This window comes from Chanodichthys erythropterus, chromosome 22 (genome assembly GCF_024489055.1).
Source record: "Chanodichthys erythropterus isolate Z2021 chromosome 22, ASM2448905v1, whole genome shotgun sequence".
Lineage (NCBI taxonomy): Eukaryota > Metazoa > Chordata > Actinopteri > Cypriniformes > Xenocyprididae > Chanodichthys > Chanodichthys erythropterus.
The window spans coordinates 22,047,417-22,072,074 of NC_090242.1; the positions used below are offsets into that span (position 1 = coordinate 22,047,417).

A 24,658-nucleotide genomic window follows, 5' to 3' on the forward strand; every position below is an offset into this window, starting at 1 on the left:
GTACACTTTTATTATGGTGACTTTTTGGAGGTCGAGAGCCCTTCACTTTTATTGCACAGCGTGGACATAATATTTATTTTTTTGATCTGTGAAAGAAAGAAATCATACGGGTTTGGAACAACACAAGGGTGAGTAAATGATTACGGTGCAATCGTTTTTAAGTGGACTGCCCTTTTAATATTGTGTAATGATTCCTTACCATTGTTTTTCCCTCTTGCACCTTTAGCAGTAGGCATCAGGAAAAGCAGATCCATGACTGGATTGTTCATGACAGGCCACTCAGTGCTTGCTTAACATGATTCAGATCTTTGGCTGAAATGATCAGGGCCAACTCAAATAAGCAGAGAGGGAGGGGGGCGTTCAAAAAAAATTCTGAAGATTTCTGAAGTATTTGGATGGCACATTAATTCACAGTTTACATGAACACCTTAATCAGCTACGAAAGCTAACCAATCCATCAGAGTTAATTATCTTAACCCAGTTTAGCTCCCTTTGAAACTTGTTTCAGTTGCTTAGAGACTGTGAATCTGCAGGCGCCGTGCAGAGCAGCAGTTCAGAGGCAGAAACATTACATATTCGCAGTGGTGGACATTAACAAAGTATTTTTTACTACTGAATTTGAGTACATTTTTTAAGTATCTGTACTTTATATACTTTATCTAGTATTTTTATTTTGGAAAACATTTACTTTGTTATATCATACTTTTTACTCCACTACATTTGATCAAAACATTTAGTTCCTCGTTATTTCAATCTGAGAAAATCGCAAGTGTTCATAATTCACTTAATTGTTCATTCCTGACTCAAAATGTGTAAGAACAGGAAAAAAATACAAAGTTCTGTCATGAAACTCTAGATGGCACAGTCTAATAGGTCCTTTAACTCAGCCTGCTCGTAATCACATCTAAAGGGCACAGCTGATTGGTTCCTGCTGTATAAGTAGCCAATGAGCTTGGGCGCTCAACCTTCAAATACTTTGGTAGCACTGTCTTAGCTTCAGAAACCCTCGACCTTCCCCAGCTCCACCTGTATAGATCTGCTATGGCTAATTCATGTACGATATATTGTACAGCAGCAGCATCTCTTACTTGTTCACAGCAGCTGTCGTGAATGTATTGGCAGTAGCAAGTCCTGTACCGTGAGTGAGTGGAGGCAGGGCTAATTATCATATTCATAGATCTGTGTATATTAAATGAGGCAAGGGTGTAGAGTTACATTCAAGCTATTTTAAGGCATTAAGATTTTTTTTTTTTTTTTCACAGGAAAAAAATGTTTAACCCTTAAATGCATGACTGTTTCGCCAATCATTCTTACATATTCGGGTCTTTATCGACCCGGATCTATATCCAACACAGAAGGATCTCTACCTGTCACGATAATATAAAACTCCTCTGATATTAGAGTAACAATTACAGAAGAATAAAATGAAGCATATTTTGTTACCTTTTGGAGCTTGAAAGGGCTCATTCTGAGCAGATGTTTTATGCCATCACCACTGTCCTCGTCAGAGCTCATTTCCCAGTACATCCAGCAAATAATAGGCTAGTTTTATGTTTGAGGTCACGAATATGAGCCCATTCGCGATCTCAAACGTATTCTCAAAACTATATAATTTTCAGAATCTTTAAAATCAATATTTCGATCACTAACAGCTTCACCAGATTCATCCAGTAACAGTAACAGACAGTCATATTTGATTGCGTTCAGTACTTATTCTGCAGTAAATCGCTGAGCCATTTCATGTTATTATTATTTCGTTTTCTGTCTGAATGAGTCGTCACTTCAGCATTGTGTATCAGACATTGCCACCTTGTGGAATAAAGGTGAATTGCACTTATTCCATCATCTAAGATTCAATTATTGTTGTGCAGAAAAAATATACGTACATTCATACACACCTCGGGTCGTTTGTGACCCTATACAATTTTTACAAAAAATTAATGCAAAAATAAGCATTCTTTTATAATTTTATGATTTTTTTCTTGTTATATTCTTTATAATGAATTGATTGAGGAATACCAAGAAGGTTGATGTGTAACTTTAAAAAATGAACAAAGAGGAGGGTAGTGAATGAAGTCCCGGGTCACTAAAGACCCGAGGTATGCATTTAAGGGTTAATGGTGATCAAAAGTACATATTTAAACATTTTTTTTCCTGTTAATATTTAATATTTAATTTAAAAACTCAAAGTTTTAAGCAATGAAATTACTGACTACAGGGGGACTTTAAATTAAATATTTTAGTATACTGAAGTTTAGTGCTTAGATAGTGTATGTTTTGAAAATAAAATGTTAGCTTATTTGCAGATCAATATATATATCATTACCACATCCAATACATGAATCAGTTACTACTTCCACTAATTTTCCTTTTTGTAGGATGGAATAAATGGGCAAAATATATAAACATAGTTTATCAATTAGAACTTTTTATTTTTAAAAAAATTAAATTTAAAAGGTAAAAATGAAAAGGAGTACTTGCACTTTTACTGGAGTAATATTTTACTAGGGTTTCTACTATTACTCGAGTGTACATCGTCCACCACTGCACTTATTTTTTTTTTCACCTGCTTTCACTTGGGATGTGCTACATCATAGCATTACTCAGACAAGAGTACAAATCCAAGAGTAAAACAACAAATAGTACTAGCTGGCTTTCAAATAGCTGCCGAAACTTGTAGTGATATAAAAAGTAACTCCATTTACACTTTTACGTGTAACAATGGGAAGCAAAGCTGAGCAGGAAAACTCACACAGAGAACTGACCCATTCACCTGATTTATACCCAGTGACTGCCCCCAGCTGTTCAGATTGCCAGAGCCAAGACTAAGCATGCATAGCTGAATGCTATTTATTGTGAATTCACAACCTTTAGCCAAAAGTGAAGGTGCCAATATGGTTATGTTTAAAATCAAATTCACAAGTGTTGAACCCCGGGGAGCTGAAGCCATTTCAGACTCCATCAAATCAACACGGACATAACAAATTGAAAGGTTCTTCACGTAACAAAAGGCTCTCTTTGTGAAACGGCGGCCAGCGTACGCATCAAACTGGATGTCCGACCATCCCCTTAAACTAACATACACAAAGAGAGAAAATGAAATAGGAGTGCACAGTAAAATCCCCTTTGTCTCCCTCCAAAGCCGTTCAAAGAGAACAAATTGCCAGAAACTGTTAGATCCAACAGCCAGCGGAAATAATTCACAGCTTCATTGTGTGACTATTAAGGTCTGCAACTGAGGGGCTTCTGTTTCAAAATATTTTGTCAGGCCTTCAGTGAGAGATGAGCAGCACCGTCTGGCACTTTGTGTGCGGCCAGCACAATGACTCATTGTGACAGAAGAGGAAAGTGGGCTTTTGGGGTCTGGAGAGAAGGGATATTAGTCACAACTCCCTGAACTGCCCCAATCTGGGTTCGGCGGCCCGTCTCGGTTCGTTGTGATTAGCACGACCGAAGAACAAACAATGTCAGGAGCTCGTCATGATGACGAGCAGCAACAGGTTTCTACTAATTTATGCTGCAACGGATTGTTCGTTTCAGCTCAAAGTAAACATGTCTGCTGCTCATTTACAACATTATGAAAAGATTCTCATCAGTATCCATGATCATGTGAACTAAAGACCTGCTTTAGTACATGAATGTTTGATACTTAAAGCTGCAGTCCGTAACCTTTTTTTTTTTTAATTATTCAAAATCAGTTTTTGAGCAAGTACATAACCAGCCAGTGTTCAAAACCAGCCAGTGTTCTCCTTACCTTAGCCCGATTCATAACAGTAAGCTTGTAATAATGTTTTCTAATTCGAGTGGTACTGGTAGGTTTCCGCAGGAAATTTGAGCATGCCGCTATTCGTCTTTGCGTCATTACCTCACATCTGTTTACACCATGTGAGGATGCTGCAGGAGACGGTCATTTATAGCCTTTTCTCACAGCAGCTGGGATAATTAAACTTATCATTTTGATGGCGGATTGTATGGTATGACAAGATAACTTTAGAGATTAGACTATACAGAAACTGAAATCTACAAGTACACACTAAATACATTCACGCTATGCTGGTGTTGTTAACATTAACAATTTGAGAACAAAGTATAACAATAATAATAATTTGCACTGTTTGATGTGATATGAGCTAAGCGATCATTAGATTTAATCACCAGCGCGATTTATTGTTGTTGCGTTTTTTTTCCCCCTCAGTTGGTCAGAACAAAAGTAACTTGTTCAGATGACATTTTCTGGTGAAAATTCTTATTTTGGTCATACTTTCAAGTAGGGTTGTAACGGTATGAGATTTCCACGGTATGATAACCGTCTGAGTAAATATCACGGTTTCACGGTATACGGTATTAAACAATAAATTTTTATTTATATCATCAATTAAAATGACCAATAAATTAATTAAAATGTTTGTTTTCTCTATTCAGATTTCAATAATCAAAAACAATCAGATACATTTAATAAATTATTATGGATAAGAAACTGAACAACTTTTATTAATGATTAAAATTCAGAAATTCTGCTTTGACTTAATTCTTCTGGCTTTTATTTTTTTAATTAAAATATTATCAAAAATGATGGAAATGAAATTAACTTTTTTTATATTTTGAGAAGTACATTCTATTTAACAATCCTAATAAATTTTTCAATTTCTTCGAGTTAAAAACCGGTCTTTTATTTTGACGGGATGTAGTGAAGAGCTTTGAGTTTCAGTGTATTTGACAATGGTTTTTATGTATGTAGTACACGAAACAGCGCAAGCTCATTCACACAGGCAGACGCGTTAAACAGACAGATATATTTATACAGCAGTCTGTTTGCGTTTAATATTCAAAGACCCCGCCTAGACTATGTCACGATCTGATTTATTGTACAGCTCTGCTTTTGTTTTATTCATCAGTCCAACAAATCGCGCATTTTTACCTGACATTGCTGCAAGTGAAATTCTGCGTCTTGATTTTTTTAATTTTTTTTTACCATACCGTAAGTAAACAAATGTACACGATATGATAATCGTACGTGTTCATACCGTGATATATCGTCATACCGGTATATCGTTACAACTTTACTTTCAAGACTACAATCTGTGATTCCGAAGTACAGTATCCACTGGTGGGGTCACTGACAGCCACACATTCTCCTCAAAACATTAGATTCATCCGCGCTGAAAAGCCGTGCCGATGCACAACCCAAGTAAAGATGATAATTCCGCAAATAACTGCAATTGCAGGTCTCAAACAGAGATGGCGACAAAGAAGCATAAAAGCCTGCAAAAACTCAACATTATCTACATTATTAAAAAATATGATCCTCTTTACGGTTAATGCATTAGGCCATAATATCTTTTGAAAGCATAGCTTAAACAATAATAAAAAATTCAGCTCCTAAAATAAGATTTGATATTGTTTAGTCAGGACATCAGCCCAATATATTTGTCATCATTTTAAGTGCATACGAGTTATACATAACCAGATCAATATACACGCTACACACATTACAATGCAAAACATTTTCTGCACAGAAGAAAAAAAAATCTATTGAAGTAATGACGATGTTGGCTGCTTTGACTTTACAATAAATAGTGTATTTTTAGTTTATCCATGCTACATATATGAGTAGCGTATAACTAAGTACAGTGGAAAAAAATGTGGCCTACATCAACTTTATAAAAGCATTCCGGCCAATAAGCTGTCCACATCATCCTTTGTTTTTTCTCTTATGTACATACATTGGATGCCTGCTAAAATTACATACATCATTTCCTCTTTCAATGTTGAGGATTGCTTTAAACCTTTTCTTCCTCATAATTCCAAGCCAAATAGCATATATTCACTTACTTTTCTTACCAAACGTGCATTTTTTTTGCAATGCAAGAAAAATAGCTGACCTAAAGGCTTCTGAAAAAAAGAAAGAATTCTGGGACGTCAAACTCATAAAGACTTGCGATAAACTGACTCATAGTAATAAACGAGATCTTTAGACTACCTGCTGCCAGCATCTGGTTTTGTACTACATGCACATTGTGTGAGTGTGGGTGTGTGTGTACTTCTGGTAATAAAATGAGTGTCAGACTGGGATGGCACAGTGTTAGAGCGGGGAGGAGACTAAGAAGTGCAAAGACTGTCCAGCTGTTCAGGGTTTAAGTACTTCACCACTTCCTTGATTCCATCTTCACAGCTCCTAATCTTACTGAAGTCCTTCTGCTTGTCCTCTTCTTCTTTGAACTTTCTCCAAGTGTCTGTGCAAACAGAAGGACAGTTCAATACGGATTGCTTTAGCGTACTGTGTGAAACAGGCCTGTCTGTCTGGCACTTCAACGTTTAAGCTGAAACAGCCAATTCAATGCATCAAGAGTGACTTGCTGAAATAAAAAGAAAATTTCTAAAGAGGAAATAAAAATCTACACGTCAGACATTCAATTTCCTTTAGTCTCCTCTACCTTATCATATTTCCTGGCAGCTGAAAAAACCTCTAAGCTCAAAAACAAGCCTCTTTTCATGGTTGTTTAAAACATATATATTAGCAGAGGTAAAAATTGACCTTTTATTCATCTCAAATGTTCAGTGTGTTCAATTCAAACTCAATTTTAACTATCAAAATACTCAGTTGAATGTTTAAATGTCTCATTTTGCCAACTAATGCAAAACTAGTTTGGTGAAATGAAAAAAAAAAATTGAAACAAACCCTCATCTAACGTGGTCAGCAAGATGTAATTTTCTGGATGCTCGATGAGGTCTTTCTTCTGAACGTCTCCTGTCTCCATCAGATGCAAAACACCTGCAAAGATTAGAAGACAAGTTTTAAAGTAATAACACTACAATAATAAAACATAATACACAGAGCAATTTCTGCTCAGGCACCTAATTCCAGTGCCATAGAGCTAAAATAAGCAACCTTACTTTGCAGCTGAGAGTTGGCACTGATTTATAAAATTGCATATCTAGGTCAGTGACTAAGAATTTGGATGAAATCTAGTAAAGTGAAAGAATCTTTCTCTCAGTTTTTCCTCTCCAACAATAGGTTGTTCCAAGGCTGATAGAAATTATGTGTCTAACACTATAATAGTCTGGAATTACCAAACATTATCTATATTATAACTTGTTTAAATCACCAACATCACCTTCAACAGTTTTCCAGACTTGCACCTCCACTTCCGTGGCTCCTTGTCTCTCGATGGCAATCATTCGTACTTTATCTTCCGACTGAGCAGCTGATGAGGTTTCAACTTTATACACCAGGAGACTGTTATTGTCTTGAGCAAGGTAGCACTCCGTCCTGTTGTTCTCTGCTTTGAGCTCTGGAAACACAAGTTAAAAAAAAAAAAAAAAAAAAAACTGATAAAACATGAAAGTTTAAATCATTGCACATATGATATCACTGATATGCCTACCTGGACAAATCTTACAGCATTTCCCTTCTATCTTTATGGGATGTTGGCATGGATACTGGTTGGGACACGTGATGCGCCTGCATTCTTGAAAGCCGTCCCTGCAGGTGCACAGAATGCAGTCCAAGACCTTCCCCAGTGCGGGGTGCCACACGTCACCATGAGAATAGGTTTTGCCACTGTACACACAAGCTTAGACAAAGTCAGAAACCCTACATTACTTTGACAGGATATGACTTTATTGGATTTTGATAAGCAATTCCTGACATTTTCAGTCAGTGGTGCATTAAAAGGGCTTTTCATACTGCGCTTAAAGGGATAGTTCACCCAAAAATGAAAATTTGATGTTTATCTGCTTACCCCCAGTGCATCCAAGATGTAGAGGACTTTTTTTCTTCAGTCGAACGCAAATTATGATTTTTAACTGCAACCGCTGCCGTCTGTCAGTCAAATAATAGCAGTGATTGGGAACTTGAACAATAAGAGTCGAAAAAACTTCCATAGACAAATCCAAATTAAACCCTGCGGCTCGTGACGACACATTGATGTCCTAAGACACGAAACGATCGGTTTGTGTGAGAAACCGAACAGTATTTATATAATTTTTTACCTCTAATACACCACTATGTCCAACTTCGTTCAACTTCCGGTTAGTGAGGTCTGATCGCGCTCTGACAACGGAAGTGATGTCTCGCGCTCATTGAAGTATATGGGCGAGACATCACTTCCGTCTTCAGAACACGTTTTTTGACCTCACTAACAGGAAGCTGAACGAAGTTGGACATAGTGGTGTATTAGAGGTAAAAACTATATAAATAATGTTCGGTTTCTCGCACAAACCGATCGTTTCGTGTCTTAGGACATTAATGTGTCGTCACGAGCCACAGGTTTTAATTTTGATTTGTCTAAGCAAGTTTTATTTACTGTTATAGTTGAAGTTCCCATCTACTGCTATTATTTGACTGACAGACGGCAGCGGTTGCAGTTAAAAATCATAATTTGCGTTCGACTGAAGAAAAAAAGTCACCTACATCTTGAATGCACTGGGGGTAAGCAGATAAACATCAAATTTTCATTTTTGGGTGAACTATCCCTTTAACCCTGGGTTATCGTTGTTCTAAACCCTGCTTTTAAACCCTGGGTAAAGGAATGTTTCACACTTGAGGGGTTAGTGCTGCTTTTTAAGGTGCACCCCATTAAGGTGCAGAGTTAGCATCACTTTTGCAGTATTAACCCCACATTGCACTGCCTAACCTGTACAATCATCCGTATAGAACTGGATTAAACATTTTGACTGTTGCAATCGGACCTATAAAGCTACCTGAATCATAATCACGTACTGTTTGCTGTTGCCCAGAGGAGAACTGGCCCCACCGACAGAGCCCGGTTTCTCCCAAGGTTTTTTTCTCCATTTTTATCACCTGTTTGTCACCTGGTGGAGCTTGGGTTTCTTGCTGCTGTCGCCTTTGGCTTCCTTAGTTGGGGACACTTGATATTCAACAATGTTTTTGATCTGCCTGCATTGACACCATTTTATGCGAACTACATGAATAACTATTGATTTTTTTAAACAACGGAATGAATACAGAATTTACTTAAGCTGGACAATGGCACCATTTTCTTTAAGAGCTGTTGTGCAGCCAAAATTAATTTACTGTAAAATTATCACTGTAAAGTTGCTTTGACACAATCTGCATTGTAAAAATAAATAAAGGTGACTTGACTTTAAATGATGTGGTTACAGCTAAATGCTTAGCAACAGATAGCCAATCGCGTGCCTCATATTCCCATGAATAAACAGCAGGCTATGTTTCAGCTTGATAGTACAGTTCAGTATAAACTTGATAGTACAGTCAGCAATATATAATATGAGGATGCGCAATGATAGAGCCTTTATGTAAACAGGTCGCGTGATATGCTCATCCAGCCAATGATACTGACACCGCAAATATGCCAGAGGTTCCCTTAAAAATTTTCTATGGGATTTAATTATTTGTTGTTGTTGTTTGTTTTTAAAGTAAAATAAGGTCTGCAGTAAACATAACTTGAAGATATTTGGATGTTTTGCTCTACAACGTAAACTGCACACACTTGTACCCCAAACATTCTTATAGTTACTTAGAAAAAACATGCATTTTTTTTTTTTTTATTATTATCATAAAAGCTCAAAATTTGAGACTTCAATAAGGGTGTATGTAATTTAAGTTGTAAATTGAAGTGAAAGTGACATGACGTGACATGTGGCCAAGTATGCTGTCCTGTACTCAGAATTCGTACTCTGCATTTCACCCATCCAAGTGCACACACACAGTATTGAACACATACACACCGTAAACACACACCCGGAGCTCAGTTGTGGGTAATGAGAGTGGAGAGCACTGTTCATTCACGCCCCCCCACCTACGTTTCCTGCCGGTACTGAGACTCGAACCCGCAACTTTTGGGTTATAAGTCCGACTCTCTAATTATTAGGCCACAACTGCCCCCAGCAGAGCAAAACGCACAAATCTTATTTTACTCATAAACAGTGTTGGGGAAAGGTACTTTTAGAAGTAATGCATTACAATATTGAGTTACTCCCTAAAAGTTACTTTACTTTTGCGTTACTTTTTCTCACCTGGGCTGGGCTTGTTTGTTTGTTTTTTAATAACAACAAAAAGTTCTATTTTTGACAAATGTTAAAGGTTTGTGCAATATTCCGAGATTGCCTTTCAGTGTTTTTATTCATTTTGAGAAATACTGAATCTGTTTTGCTGCAAGTGAGATGAGTAAATGCTCACACTTAGTCTAGATCTACAATAAGCATCATATTCACATAGCGTACAAAACACCTCTGCACTTACGATTTCTCTCAACATGGGGACAGGAGAACTGTCAGTCAATATATGGGAAAACAAAGTAACTCAGATAAATTTAAAAGTAATGCGTTACTTTACTAGTTACTTGAAAAAAGTAATCTGATTACGTAACTCAAATTACTTGTAAGGTGACGCCATCCCTGCAGTACTCTATTTCGAGCAATCTGAAACATGAAGCAAGATAACACAGGATTCCGTACACCCAGGGTTTAGAATGACCCAGGTTTAACTAGTTCAAGTGTGAAAAGCCCTATTGTTTACCTCTCTGATGTTTGCGCTGCAGAAGAATTTTAACAGTAGTGTCGGCAGCTCCCTTGAGGTGTAGTGTCTGCAGATTGAGGCCTCTGGGAGACCCCCGCAGTGTCGATGGTGTGGCTGAGCGACCCCTGACCTGTTCCGCAGCACACTGATCCACAGAATGCCTCTTGTGTTTCAGGACACATAAAAACAAACGTTGTAACTCTGGACTTGTTTAAATATCATTCTATTAAAGATTAACATCAATCAGACAATAAAAAAAAAAAAAAATTTAAGCAGTGCAGTGAGTCTCTTGAAAAAGAAGATACATACAACTCCTCTGTTCAGTTGCTGTCCTCCATCCTCAAATGATGCAGAATTGATATCAATTGCACTTTCTGTTTATTCAAAGTAAACAATGTTATTATTATTATTTTTTTTTTATCACAATAAGAGGTGGAATTAAAATATAAATACAACCACTAACATCCAATTTCACCCTAAAATAAATACATCTCAGCAGCATTTGCATCCTATAATATAACTGAAATAGGCTACAATTCTCTAAATTGGAAAAAGGAAATTGCAAATATATTGTCACCTTTGCACACCAAGCAGCAAGTGTCTGGGACTGACACTGGTGAGGAGCATGTAATGGGCTGACAGGTTTTCAATGCACAGAATATATTTCCATTCTTTAATAAAAAAGAATAAAATGTAAAAAACAAAAAAAACAAAAACAAAAACAACACTGCAACATCAGTGTCTGACAATATTGGACACTTTACTGTGTTAATAATTTTTTTTATATTGATGCCAAATAAGGCCAGAAAATATCTCAATAACATATGCAACTTATGAAGGAGACATAACCTTTTGAAATGGTACATGATTTCATTTATTGTAATAACCATAAACCCAAAATTAATAAAGACGTTATTCTTAAAAATGCTTAATTTGTTTTTTCTGTGTGTCTGTTCCTGAAACCATGTAGTTATTTGGGTAATGAATTCTCATCTGCAGTTATGACTATGGAAAAAGCTGTGTTTACTGAGCATTTTATTTATATTTAATTTTTAAAGCAGACGCTTTTCTCCAAAATGACTAACATTGCATTCAAGGTATACCTGGAACCCTTAACCTTGGCATTGCTAGCACTACGCTCTACTGAAATTCTGCATTTTCACCTGTTCTCTAACTCACTATAAATACTATAAACGATTTTTAAACTTATTGTGGTTAGATCCCTATGTTAGCAAGAGAGATGAGAGATGTACTATGGTGAATGCAACAACAATGAATGCAAAAACATACTTACAGAGCAAGTGCACATAACGCACTGGTTCGACTGACGGGATGGGAAGAGCTCATGGTTGGCAAAGGTTTCCCCTGTTTGGTAAATGCTTCCATTATACCTACAGGTTTTAATGGGTGCCCGCAGACCAGCAGGAGTTCTGTGCTCATCTGATTATGAGAATAGTCATAATATGCATAAGTCAGACGGTTTAAATAAAAATGGACCATAATCATGCATATTAATTTATTGAACCACCACATAAAAAATGTGATGCGATACCTGCACAACGAGGGCAACACTGCTGTGAGTTAGTCACTGGATTTTCACATCTCAGCACAGGGCATTTGATGCTGTTGCATTTCACATGACCTAACTGTACATACACCCACATGAGAGTAGACAGAAACACCGAGACATTACACATAGTATGTGCATTTGACAAGTGCATGCACACAATTCATGAATGATCAACTGCATCCTTTAACTAAAAAGCTATGGCATTATAAATCTTAAAACAGTAAATTAGGCTTGAAAGTTGGATACATACTTCTGTGCAAGTACAGCGCATGCAGAACATGAATCCAAAGGGCTCCAAATAGGGATGCCAGCTATCACCTGGCCTGTATGTCTTCTCTTTAAAAGTGCAAAAAACATCTGACACTGCATGCAACACAAACACATAATCATTTCATTGCTGGGATTTACATCAAGAATGTTTTAATTCCAGAAATATTAAATTTTCTGAAAAAACTGACATTTTTACAGTTTATTTAGCCATTTTACATGATACTAAGATATTTATTTAAAAATAATAATAATAATAATAATAATAATAATAATAAAATTCAGGTTCACTAAAACCTACAAATATAGTGAGGGAGAATTAATACATAATTAGCAAACATGGATGGGGAGACCAAAACAACGAATAAATAAATAAAATAAAATAAAGTTATTGGATTTTTGTTGTTTTCCTTTCAAAAAAATGTCTAGAATAATCTCATTGTCTACACACATATTAATAAAGGATACAATAGACACCTACTTTCATGACTTTAAAAATACTGAAAGCGCCGTTAAAAAGGAACTTGTATTATGTAACTTCATCACAGCATTTTCACAGTCGTATGGCTGTAGGAGGATGCATCGAAGTGTGATGCCCATTTACTAATAAAATATTCTTTGATGGAATCACTTACTTTTTCCTGGTCGTATTGCCTCTGTTTCACCCTGAACGAAGCATCGAATTATGACCAAAATGAAAAGATGTCTCAAGTAGTTCATTCTTTTCTTCATATTCCAGAAAACTCTGGACATGCACGATTTGTCTTCTCAAACTTCTCCGCACTTTATAACTACGATGGTCTGTGGGAGTTTCTACAGCGCCTCTAGGTTTTTATCAAAAGCGCCTCCTACAGGAAAACCAACTTGTTCGCTGTCTTGTACAAACATTATTCAAACATCTTTACAAACAATGAATGTTTAGTTATGAAAAACATTTTTTGAACTTCTGGATATTATCAGCAAGCATTTGGATATAAGGATAAAAAAAAAAATGAAATCTGATATTGAAATCTGATATTATTCGGATATGTTAATATATATATATATATAATATATATATATATATATTTAATTTACTAAATAATAAACGTTTTTATGTAATAAAGATAAAAGCAAGCATGGCACATTTATAGGTACATTTTTTTTAATTATGTAATTATTTTCTGGAGCTGCTTACCTGTTGTTATTGTTCGTCCTATTGTAAATATATTAAAATGAAATGTGTAATGACATTAATATAAAAAAACTACTCATTGAGTTCCTACTCATATTAATATATAGCATATCAGCATACTGCACATTTGGATTTAATCACAGAAATATGCTATTATTCTGATGTTTATTTAATATTTTTAATGTATTTTTATACTATTTTTATGTAATAAATAATAAAAGCTTATATGTGATAAATAAATATATATATATATATATATATATATATATATATATATATATATATATATATATATATATATATATATATATATATATATATATATATATATATATATATATATATATATATATATATATATATATATATATATATACACACCACGGTATAATTACTACATGTAAAATTATGTAAGGGTGTAATAATTTTTTTGGAGCAGCTTGTACATTGTTATTGTTAGTCCTGTTGTAAATATATTAACATTAAAATTGACAGTGGTATTAAAAAATTACTCAGAGTTCCAGTCAGTTTTCTAAAATTCTTTTAATTTTCATTTCTTTTCTTCACCTTTCAAAACAGTAACATTCCCTAATAACAAAAGCTAAAATATTTCAGGTAAAAATATGAGATAATTAAAAAAAAATTTTTTTTGTAAATTACCAATCATATATATTTATTTTATTGTGTCAAAACACTCAAAAGACCTAACGATCTAACTCTTGCCATAATAAAATAACCAGTGACCAAATCTTGATATGAAAAATGCTTCTTTGAGGTGATCCCTAAGGGAATATACTGTTCATGTCAAAGAATATGAGTAAAACAAATACCTCTAAAAATGTAAGTTTTCAGCACACGATGAGAATAAATAACCCAAACTCTATATATCTGACAGAAATGACATATACTGTTTATTTGTAATCAATACAAAAAATCACAATTTGTCACCATCTCTCCAATATCTTAATAGTGATTTGTTGCAGTCTCTAGTAAACTGATTCATGAAAAAGCAGAAAGTAAAGCACCTGTTAGTTTAGATTACATGTCTTCTCAGTCTCAATCTGTGCTGCTTGTTCCACTCTTTTCAAATGGGCCGTCCTGTACTTCCTTTTCATGTCCTTCAGCAAAGTTAGTGCTTCTTCATATTCTCTCTTACAAATATCATTCCCTCCTTTAAGTACATTATCTGGATAGAGAATATATGAAGCTGCATTTAATATTGTTCAATGAGCAAGGCTACATTACATTTCAATTTATTCATATTAAAAGTAGTTTGGAGGTTTCCTAGATGCATTATCCACAATCATTGCACTGAAGTTCATTTATGCTGCGCAGTCCAACACACTAGCAATCTGTTAAGTGTTGAAATAATAGAGGAGCAGCTGCAGAGCCAAATAGAGCATTTCAAAGTAAACAGTGCCGCACAATCACTTTAACATCTCTGCGGTGACCTGCTAGTTAATGATGACATTTATTTGCGTGCTCAGTTGGAAAATATGTCCTCTGAAATAGCATCTCTAGGCTTGACTTGCTTAATTACACTAGGTTCCATCTTGGTTTTGTCATTTTAATAAATAAGTGTAAGTAAAGCCTGCTATAAAATGACAAAGGAAGCATCTGTTACCTAAGGGAACTTTGCTTATTGTTTTCATCTCCTTTATTTGGGTGAGAAGTTCCTCAACTTTTTCTCCCTTAGACTTCTTTGGTCCCAAAGGTGGCAGATTTCTAATCTGTGAAAAGAATGTTCCTGCTGTGTTATTCATAAAAGATGACCTAGGATTCAATAATGGCATTAATATCTAATTCGGTTTACATGCTGACTGCACAGTATAGAGCCAATGAATGACCACTGACCCTTTTCTCTCTTTCGGTGTACGGCTTCTGAGGAAGCTCCAGATTTGCTTTAGAATCTCTGTACACAAGCAGGTTCTTGAGCGTGTGCTCCAAATCCCTAACGGCATGTTGAATTCCTGCGTCAAGAGAAATAAATGACGACAAACAAACAAACAAATCGGCACTGATTCAAATAAAGCAACAGGTCAACCAAAGATTTTAAGAAAATTCTTACCAGAAATCTCAGGCATTTCTGGTTCAGATGAGTCATCAAGCAAGATTTCGTAACCAATCAGTTTTTCTGGACATGCTATGGCTTTTTTCATCTCCAGGTTGGTTTCCTTTGCATCATCCAGCTCTTCTTGGTATTCAGATTCATTTAGGCCATTAATCTAGAAAATGAAATAAAACAAAAAAGTTTTCTAACATGCACATCGCACAAGTCTTGATGTGTAGATTTAGGTACAAAAAATACCTCTGTCACAAAGAACGGCTCTGCGTTTTGATTCGTCTCAAAGGATGTGTCTGCACTTGTCAAGTCTAAATGCTCCTGGCCCATGGCAATGTCTTCCTCATCTTCAATGCTTATTTGAGACGATAAGCCAAAAACATGCGTTAATCCATACTCTGAGGGTAGAGGACTATCTTCTCCAGTATTTTTCTTTGGGCAGAGTGGTTCTGTAGCATGTTGATTTGCCACGATCGAAGGAAATTTTGGAACATTTGTAGATCTCACCTGAAAATGTAAGTGGAAGGTAAACTGCTTCTGAAAAGGTTTACTTCAAAAACATTAAGTACAAAATACAAACTTCTAAATTTGCGACACCTTTCTTTTAGAATTGACAGGGAGTTTAATATGTCGCTTAATGCGAGCCGTTGTCTTTTTTCGTGTTATCTCAACACCCAGCTTGTCCTGAAGAAAACAGGTCAGCATTGGTGGGTCGCCTGTATTGAAAAACACAGAAAGAAGATGTGCATTGTGTAAGATTTAGTTCATTTAACACCATAGCAATGAGCCTACTCGAGGATGTGTGAGCTTACCACTTCTCTGTGTTGTCAAGGGGTTTGAGTGAATAACAAGCTCATTGAGCTTTGGAAACAATGCCACAGGCAACAATGCCTCTTCCTCAGCTATCTAGAGGGAAAAAGTGGCAAATAGCTCTGCTGTCAATGACTTCATTCGGCTGTCTCTGTTTGTAGAAAATCAAATGCTTTTTTAACCAGTAGAAAATACACAGACCTCATTGTTGGCCAAATTCAGATGACGAAGTTCTGGAAAAGGTAGACAGAGATCCAAAGAGCCTCTATCCTCCTTTTTCTGATCATCATAGTATTTTAAGGGACCAGAATGCATTTCATGATATGCTTGGTCCTCCTATTGGATATACAGGTTACATTATAAAATTCTGATGAATAACCATGATAAACTGAAAAAAAAAAAAAAAAAAAAAAAAAATATATATATATATATATATATATATATATATATATATATATATATATATATATATATATATATATAAATATAAACAGGAGACATCCAATCCTACTTCCAATGTTTTTTCTGGTTTTTGCTGGCTCATAGTGATTTCAGAGACTATTTGGCAGAGAAAGGAAAAAATTAACATATAAACACTTGTTTTCCAACCTAAAATGCTTTTTTTATTATTATTATTATTATTAAATATAATAATATATATAATATAATATATAATAATATTAATATATATACTAACACTTTATCCTCTTGTCATTCATCAGGCTTATGCTCTGTCCGATGCTCTGTGGAATAATGCCTGTCTGGTCATCTTGTAATGTTGCCATTTGTTCTAAGAATGGTACTCCTGAGATATAATTTCCTTGTAGGTTTAGATGACGGAGCCTAAACACATAAAAAGTAAAGTAAGAAAAACTCATTTAAAAGAGAAAGTGAGAATCACTTAAATGGTTCCTAAACAATAAAATGTCAAACGTGAGCATCGTCATTTTGCATTTTACTTATTTATTAGTTAATACATTTATAATTTATAAATTTAAAATCAAAACAGAGCCCTCTAATCACTTAAACACAGTAATATTTACAACACAAGTAATTTCTTGTGCTAAAGCACTGTTTCGTTTAAAATTCTAAAAGAACATTTTTGTGGCTGTGCCACAAGGGGTCAGTCTCCACCAAGAAAAATGAAATAAACTAGACTGATTTGATAGACTACCGAATGTTACTAATAACTGATTGTAATGAGTGCACATTTTGTTTAGAACATTAGGATTATTAAAATTGTATTCTTGTAAGAGAATAAAAGTATTGAATGCTGTGTGGTATGATGATTTTGTGCAAAATAATATCGCTATTTTGACAAATTATTATTACATAGATACATGAAGATTGTTTTCAGAAAATAAATAAATATGATAAATATGATTCTTCTACTACATTCCCTAATCACCTGCCACATGTAATGCAGGACTAGTTAAATGATCGTCTTGCTGGATGAAATGAATTCATTTGAACACTTCAGAATCTCCAGAGTTATGCCACATATTACTCTAGAAACAGCTTACTAACCTTTGTAAGTTAGCAAGACTCATAAACACTTCTGGAGATGATAATTTGTTGTCATCAAGCATCAATACTTCTAGTTTTTGAAATTGCAAGGAACCCTCTTGTGTGCTCCTAAGAAAGAGGAAAAAAGGGTAATTTTAAACATTCAAAACTCAACTGAATCTTTGTGTGTAGTTCTTTTACAAAACTCAGGAACTATGGATTCTATGTTTATAAATTTAGGCTAAAAGTCACACACGAGTCGTGATTTAATGGTCAATGCTTTTAAAATAAAGGCTAAGCAAAGCATTTATAAGAACATGTGCTGCTTAGATAAAGTCTTTAAAGAAACTAAAGTAGTAAACATTTACTTTTCTACAAGGCAGGTAGAAGGTCCAGCCATATTAAGTGGAAGCATCTGCAGTTGGTTTCCAGTTAGATGGAGCACCTTCAAACGTGCTAACAGGCTTAGATTTAATATACTTTCTCCTGTTATGTTATTAAAAGATAAATCCAAAACCTGGGGGGGAAAAAATAATGTCAAGCTTTTTGATCATAACAATGTTCACACATATTCTGACATCTGCTTTAATTATTTAAGAGCAGAATATGATCACAACCTTAAGCAAACTCACCTCCAATCTCTGGAATTCTTCAGCATGAATCTCAAAGTTATGGAGGCTGTTCAGTGACAGGTCCAATTCCCTCAGTGCAGGAAACCTGCCAAAAGATTCTAGGGGGGAAAAAATAAATAAACTATACTGTGTGTATATATAGTCCGATATATATTTTATTTAAAAAAAATGTATTACCTAAAGTTAAATGGTTATCAGAGGCATTTATGTAAGCAATGTTATCAAATTGTTCCAAACCTTCAAGTTTCACCTGTTAAAAAAAAAAAAAAAGAAAAGTCCTTCTGTGAAATAATGACAGATGTGGCTTAAACCATTGGTTCTCAAACTTTTTGACTCCAAGGCCCACTACTGTCCACAATAATACCCATAAATAATAATATCCAATATCCAAGTTAATATCTAAAATTTAAGTTGTTTCAGCTTATTTTAAAGCTTGTTTATTTCTTATTTTAAACATTTCAAGTCATTGATGCTCTGTTGGAAGTTTCCTGAGGCCCCCTGGTTAAGAACCACTGGCTTAAAGGGTTAGTTCCCCCAAAAATGAAAATTCTGTTTATTACTCACTCTCATGCGATTGTTTCACACCCATAAGACCTTCCTTAATCTTCAGAACACAAATTAAGATATTTTAGTTGAAATCCGATGGCTCCATGAGGCCTTCATAGGGAGCAATGACATTTCCTCTCCCAAGATCCGTAAATGTACTAAAAACATATTTAAATCAGTTCATGTGAGTACAGTGGTTCAATATTAATATTATAAAGCGACGAGAATATATTTGGTGCGCCAAAAAAATAATAATAATAATGACTTATTTAGTGATGGCCGATTTCAAGAAGCATCGGAGCACAAATGAATCAGTGTATCGAATCATGATTCAGATCGCGTGTCAAACTGCCAACGGCTGAAATCACGTGACTTTGGCGCTCCGAACAGCTGATTCGATACACTGATTCATTTGTGCTTCGATGCTTCCTGAAGCAGTGTTTTGAAATTGGCCATCACTAAATAAGTCCTTTTTTTTTTTTTTTTTTTGGCGCACCAAAAATATTCTCGTCGCCTTATAATATTAATATTGAACCACTGTACTCACATGAACCGATTTAAATATGTTTTTATTATCTTTATGGATCTTGAGAGAGGAAGTGTCATTGCTCCCTATGGAGGCCTCATGGAGCCATCAGATTTCAACTAAAATATCTTAATTTGTGTTCCGAAGATTAACGAAGGTCTTACGGGTGTGAAACAGCATGAGGGTAAGTAATAAATTACAGAATTTTCCTTTTTGGGTGAACTAACCCTTTAAACTAACAAATAAACTTTGAATAATGTGTTTTATACAGGGCTTACCGTTTGCAAATGCTGGCCACTGATGTTAACAGAACAGAGGTCGGAGGGCTTATCCACACAATGCAGTTTAATCTGAAGTATAGTGGAAGTGTGTGTTCAGTGAGAGATATTGAACATCAGTTTCACAGTGTGACCAAAGAGTGAATTAATAGCAAACAGTTAATGATTCTTAAAGCATTCTTACTAAAAGTTGAGCATCTAAAGTGTTGCTTGCACTCGCTGGTCTTCCCTTTTCATGCTTCCCAGAGTGCATTTCAAAACATGATCCTGAAACATTTTTTCTTTTTGATATTCCCTCTTCCAATGTATTTCTGTGTGCTACGAGCCAGTGTCCTGCCCCTTTAAAAATAAATATCACAGTGCACTGTTTAATAAATACAACTATTTATTTTATATGCTAAGAGTTCAGAGGCATGTTTGCCACCATAGTCAGTAAAATAAATTAATACTTTTACTCGGCAAGGGTGCATTAAATTGATCAAATAAAAAATGACAGTTGTTAAAATAATTTCTATTTCAAATAAATGCTGTTCTTTTGAACTTTCTATTCATCAAATAATCCTAAAAAAATAATAATAATAATAAAGCTAATAAGAAATGTTTCTTGAGCACCAAATCAGAATATTAGGATGATTTCTAAAGGATCATGTGACAATGAAGACTGTAATGAGTGATGAAATATTCAGCTTTGCCATCACAGGAATAATAATCACCTTCGTTTCTTGGATGAAAATATGATCTTATTGGGAAACAATTTGAAGGGTAACTTTCTCCATTGTCAAATTTGTAAATCCCCAATCCTGTCATGTCTTTCAGCGAGCTGTTATCTCCTAGACAACAAGTTGTGAACAGTTACGCAACAAAATACAGACCAAACAAACAGTTAACCAGAAACGTTAAGATTAAGTACTATTTAGTAACTCTAAAAACGTAACTTACGTTAACTCGGAGCCACTGAGATCCATACCGAATAAACAATGCATGAAGTCTGTCTTGGATGGTATCTTAGCAACCGTAGTTAAGCGATATGGGAAATGTAGTGCTCTTAAAGTGTTTACTGACTCTGTTGAGATTTGAACTCAACGAATACAAGTTGAAAATCGTACATTGATAGAACAAAAAGTTATTCAAGAGCCCACTGAATGAATACAAGTGACTGGAATAAGTTACAGCGTGCTTGATGGTTCGGAACTACATGTCCCACAATGCATTAGTTTCCTCTTTCCTCTCTAGACCTCTAGACCAGCTGTCCGCAGTGGAGGAAGCTGGTGACGGGGAGCTTCCTCACACAATACTGTAAATTCCAGCGGATTGCTAATGAGATGCAATATATGGAAGGCGAACTGTACAGATTGTATGTAGGTATTGTCCGTTTTCGCCTTAATATTTTTAATAGGGTTTGACGTTGTATCGGTTGATTTAACTATGCATATGTAAGTAACCACTGAACCTTGACTAAATATTTCCCGTTCAGCAGGACCAGTATTTTCTCAAGACGTCTCAAAAACAAAACGTTTCTAGATATTTGTGCACGCACACGCCAGAAAGTTCAAAGTCTACCTCATTACATTACGTGTCATATATACCTATATGTTTGTTTGCCTTGGAATGATTGACAGCATGGCGTCAAAAAGCTACCCCAAACTCCAGCAAGCTCTCCCTGAACGAACAGCTTTATTCCAACAGAAGGATGGTAAAACATACAGAATTCCTGCTCTTATCTACATCAGTGATGGTCAGACTTTCCTTGCCTTTGCTGAAAAGCGCAAATCTCCACGTGACAGTGATGCAGAAGTGTTGGTCATGAGGAGAGGCTCACTGCAAAATGGATCCCTTCAAGTAATTACATTTTTCATATACAGTATATGTATAAATGTATTTATATTTAATAATATACTCTTCTGATAAAAAAATTGGGGTCAGTAAGATTTTTTTTTTATTGGGGGCAGTAAATAAATTGCTTTTAGTCAGCAAGGACGTATTAAAACATTTAAAAGTGACAGTAAAGACTTTTACATTATTAAAAGATATTTTATTTAAAAGCTGTACTTTTGCCTTTTTATTCATCAAAGAATCCTGAGAAAAATATATCAATATTTTAACCATCACAACTGTTTTCAACATTGATATTAATAAGAAGAAATGTTTCTTGACCAATAAATCAGCATATTAGAATGAGAATTTTGTGACCCTGAAGACTGGATTCATGGCTGCTGAGAATTCAGCTTTGCCATCACAGGAATAAATTGCATTTTAAAATATATTCAAATAGAAGTTATATTATTTTGTAATAATATTTCACAATATTACTGTTTTACTATATTTTTTGATCAAATAATTGCTGCCTAGGTTAGCATAAGAGACTCCTTTTTAAAACATAAGAAAAATCTTACCAAGCCCAAACTTTTGAACAATAATATGTTTATCATTCTAAATATGCAATTTAATGAATTGTCATTTTTTGCAGTGGTCTCCTGTTCAGACACTATCTTCTGCCTGTTTGAAAAATCATCGCACTATGAATCCTTGTCCAGTCTATGAGAGGAAATCCAAAACCATCTATCTGTTCTTTGTCTGCATATCGGGCGAAACCACAGAGTATCACCAGATTGCTACGGGTAGGAACCAAGCCCGGCTGTGTTACATTACTAGTACAGACTATGGCCAGAACTGGAGCAAGTTAACAGATTTAACAGATAGTGTTATCGGAGATGAGATTTGCAACTGGGCTACTTTTGCAGTTGGACCAGGACATGGGATTCAGATGAAAAGCGGAAGACTAATCATTCCAGCTTATGCTTATTACATACATTGTAGGTGTTTTCCTTTTCATTTTCCACTCATAGTCAGGTCTCATGCTTTATCATTCTATAGTGATGATTGCGGTGTCACCTGGCAGATGGGCGGGAAAATCCAAATGAAATCCTGTGAATGTGAAATGGCTGAGATCATAGACCATGCTGATCGGAGTCATTTGTACTGCAATGCCCGTAGTACACGTGGCCATAGAGTAGAGGCTTTAAGTGAAAGCAGCGGAGCAGCTTTTGACAACCCTCATGTTGCAATGAAACTGGTGGAGCCCCATCACGGCTGCCAGGGTAGCGTGTTGAGCTTCCCTGTGCCCGAGCCGTCGGAGGAAGAGGAGAAGAAACCAAGTGATTGCTTGACGCAGTCAGACACAAAAACTTGGTTACTCTACTCTCATCCAACTAATAAAAAGAAAAGGAGGGATCTTGGCGTTTACTTGAATAAATCACCCTTGAGTTCTTCTGGTTGGAGCCGACCATGGATCATCCATAAGGGTCCCAGTGGATACTCGGACTTAACGCAGTGTGAGGAGCGATTTGCCTGCCTCATGGAGTGTGGAGAAAAAAGTGAGATTGAAGAGATAGCCTTTGTAGAATTCAAGCTTAGCGATGTATTGTGCACTTGAAATGATGAAAGAGTAAATGATAAACTTTATTAGGACTTCCTGTGGGATCTTTTTACATTTGCTTCTGGGTTAGATTTAGATTTTTCTGCAAGGTTACAAAAAACAGGTGAGAAAATAGCAGTATTTTGAATTCAGATAAATTTATCTGAGATGAATCCCAGCAGCTCTTGAAATCATGAAACTGTCCTGATATAAAAAAATTAAGCTGTTATTGTGATAATTGAATTATGCCTTTATTGGTACTGGCTTGATACATGTAAGACATGCTTTACCTTGTATTTATTTTTTGTAATATAAGACATATGCCTATTATATGCCTATTGACCTTAGTTGTAGGACTTAAAGTTGGTCACTGCTCATTTGTATGTCATAACCCTTTGAGAGCATTCACTGAAATGACTGCATAACTGCATGCTAAACTTAAAATACTAATTATGCTTGTGCAATAAAAACAGGTGATTGATACACTTAAACACACACATATATGCCAAACTGTCGTTATTTAGTTTTTTTGGGGTTTTTTTTTTGGCGTACAAAAAGTATTCTCGTTGCTTTATAATATTAAGGTTGAACCACTGTAGTCACATAAACTGTTTTAAATATGTCTTTAGTACCTTTATGGATCTTGAGAGGTTCAGTGTGCTTTGCTCTCAATAGAGGCCTCACTTTAGTCATCGGATTTTATCAAAAATATCTTAATTTGTGTTCCGAAGAGGAACGAAGGTCTTACGGGTGTAGAATGACATGAGGAGGAGTAATTAATGACACTATTTTCATTTTTGGGTGAACTAACCCTTTAAATCACAAGAAAGAGGGATGCTTCACAAATATGAGCACAATTGGAAACGTGATACTGTTTTTTTTGTTGTTTTTGTTTTTACAAATGTTCAATAAACAAAATTGTATTTTTTTAACATTAATCTCACCATCATTTATGCATTTGTAATTCTACCAATTCAGATGCAACTTGTGCTCCACCTCTGCAGCGTAAAGATTAATTTTCTTGCTAGTGATTTCAACTGATTGGTAACAGCTCTGTATAGTGTCATATTATTCTAACTGTAATTATTGATTAAAAATAAAAATTATTGAAAAGAAAAAACTCAGTAAATGTGGATCTTTCAGATGAATTTGAGGAGTGCTAGTCTTGTCTTGGTCTGGACTCTGTCTCGACTTGCCTTGGTCTTGGTCTCAACCCCCCAAAGTGTTGGACTTGTCTTGGTCTAGGTGGTCTTGACTACAACACTAAGAAATAATATGGATAATTTTAGTGTGGTGATTTTAATCATATTTCAATCTAATATATAATATTAAAACGATTTTAAGTTGTCTTCCTCCCAGCTTGTGCATTAT

The 24,658-nt window shown here is 35.3% G+C and overlaps 3 protein-coding genes across 5 annotated transcripts; 1 reads left to right on the forward strand and 2 right to left on the reverse strand.

Annotated features, from left to right (window-relative positions):
• Positions 1 to 5,429: 5,429 nt before the first annotated feature.
• On the reverse strand, positions 5,430 to 13,116 carry chrdl2 (chordin-like 2). Its single transcript, XM_067376283.1, has 11 exons — positions 12,974 to 13,116; positions 12,322 to 12,434; positions 12,054 to 12,147; positions 11,796 to 11,941; positions 11,079 to 11,172; positions 10,811 to 10,875; positions 10,502 to 10,664; positions 7,386 to 7,574; positions 7,116 to 7,292; positions 6,680 to 6,772; positions 5,430 to 6,233 (listed from the first exon to the last, which is right to left on the reverse strand). The coding sequence occupies exons 1-11, from the start codon at positions 13,089 to 13,091 to the stop codon at positions 6,100 to 6,102; spliced, it is 1,386 nt and encodes a 461-aa protein (XP_067232384.1). The 5' UTR covers positions 13,092 to 13,116; the 3' UTR covers positions 5,430 to 6,099.
• A 1,179-nt stretch (positions 13,117 to 14,295) lies between these two features.
• On the reverse strand, positions 14,296 to 20,901 carry xrra1 (X-ray radiation resistance associated 1). The gene is made up of 18 exons (XM_067376404.1): positions 20,812 to 20,901; positions 20,586 to 20,702; positions 20,057 to 20,211; positions 19,873 to 19,944; positions 18,700 to 18,772; positions 18,523 to 18,620; positions 18,259 to 18,407; positions 17,912 to 18,019; positions 17,082 to 17,227; positions 16,896 to 16,942; positions 16,586 to 16,720; positions 16,387 to 16,480; positions 16,172 to 16,290; positions 15,821 to 16,081; positions 15,581 to 15,737; positions 15,367 to 15,482; positions 15,137 to 15,242; positions 14,296 to 14,698 (listed from the first exon to the last, which is right to left on the reverse strand). Exons 2-18 carry the CDS (start codon positions 20,677 to 20,679, stop codon positions 14,541 to 14,543), a joined length of 2,088 nt encoding a protein of 695 aa, XP_067232505.1. The 5' UTR covers positions 20,680 to 20,702; positions 20,812 to 20,901; the 3' UTR covers positions 14,296 to 14,540.
• A 214-nt stretch (positions 20,902 to 21,115) lies between these two features.
• Positions 21,116 to 24,333, forward strand: neu3.1 (sialidase 3 (membrane sialidase), tandem duplicate 1). Of its 3 annotated transcripts, none has more exons than XM_067375735.1 (3): positions 21,116 to 21,230; positions 21,492 to 21,711; positions 22,340 to 24,333. In XM_067375735.1, exons 1-3 carry the CDS (start codon positions 21,190 to 21,192, stop codon positions 23,303 to 23,305), a joined length of 1,227 nt encoding a protein of 408 aa, XP_067231836.1. In that variant the 5' UTR covers positions 21,116 to 21,189; the 3' UTR covers positions 23,306 to 24,333. The 3 variants fall into 3 exon arrangements, with proteins under 3 accessions (XP_067231836.1, XP_067231839.1, XP_067231838.1); XM_067375738.1 differs by having other exon boundaries at positions 21,130 to 21,230; positions 21,559 to 21,711; XM_067375737.1 differs by having other exon boundaries at positions 21,149 to 21,226.
• Positions 24,334 to 24,658: the final 325 nt, after the last annotated feature.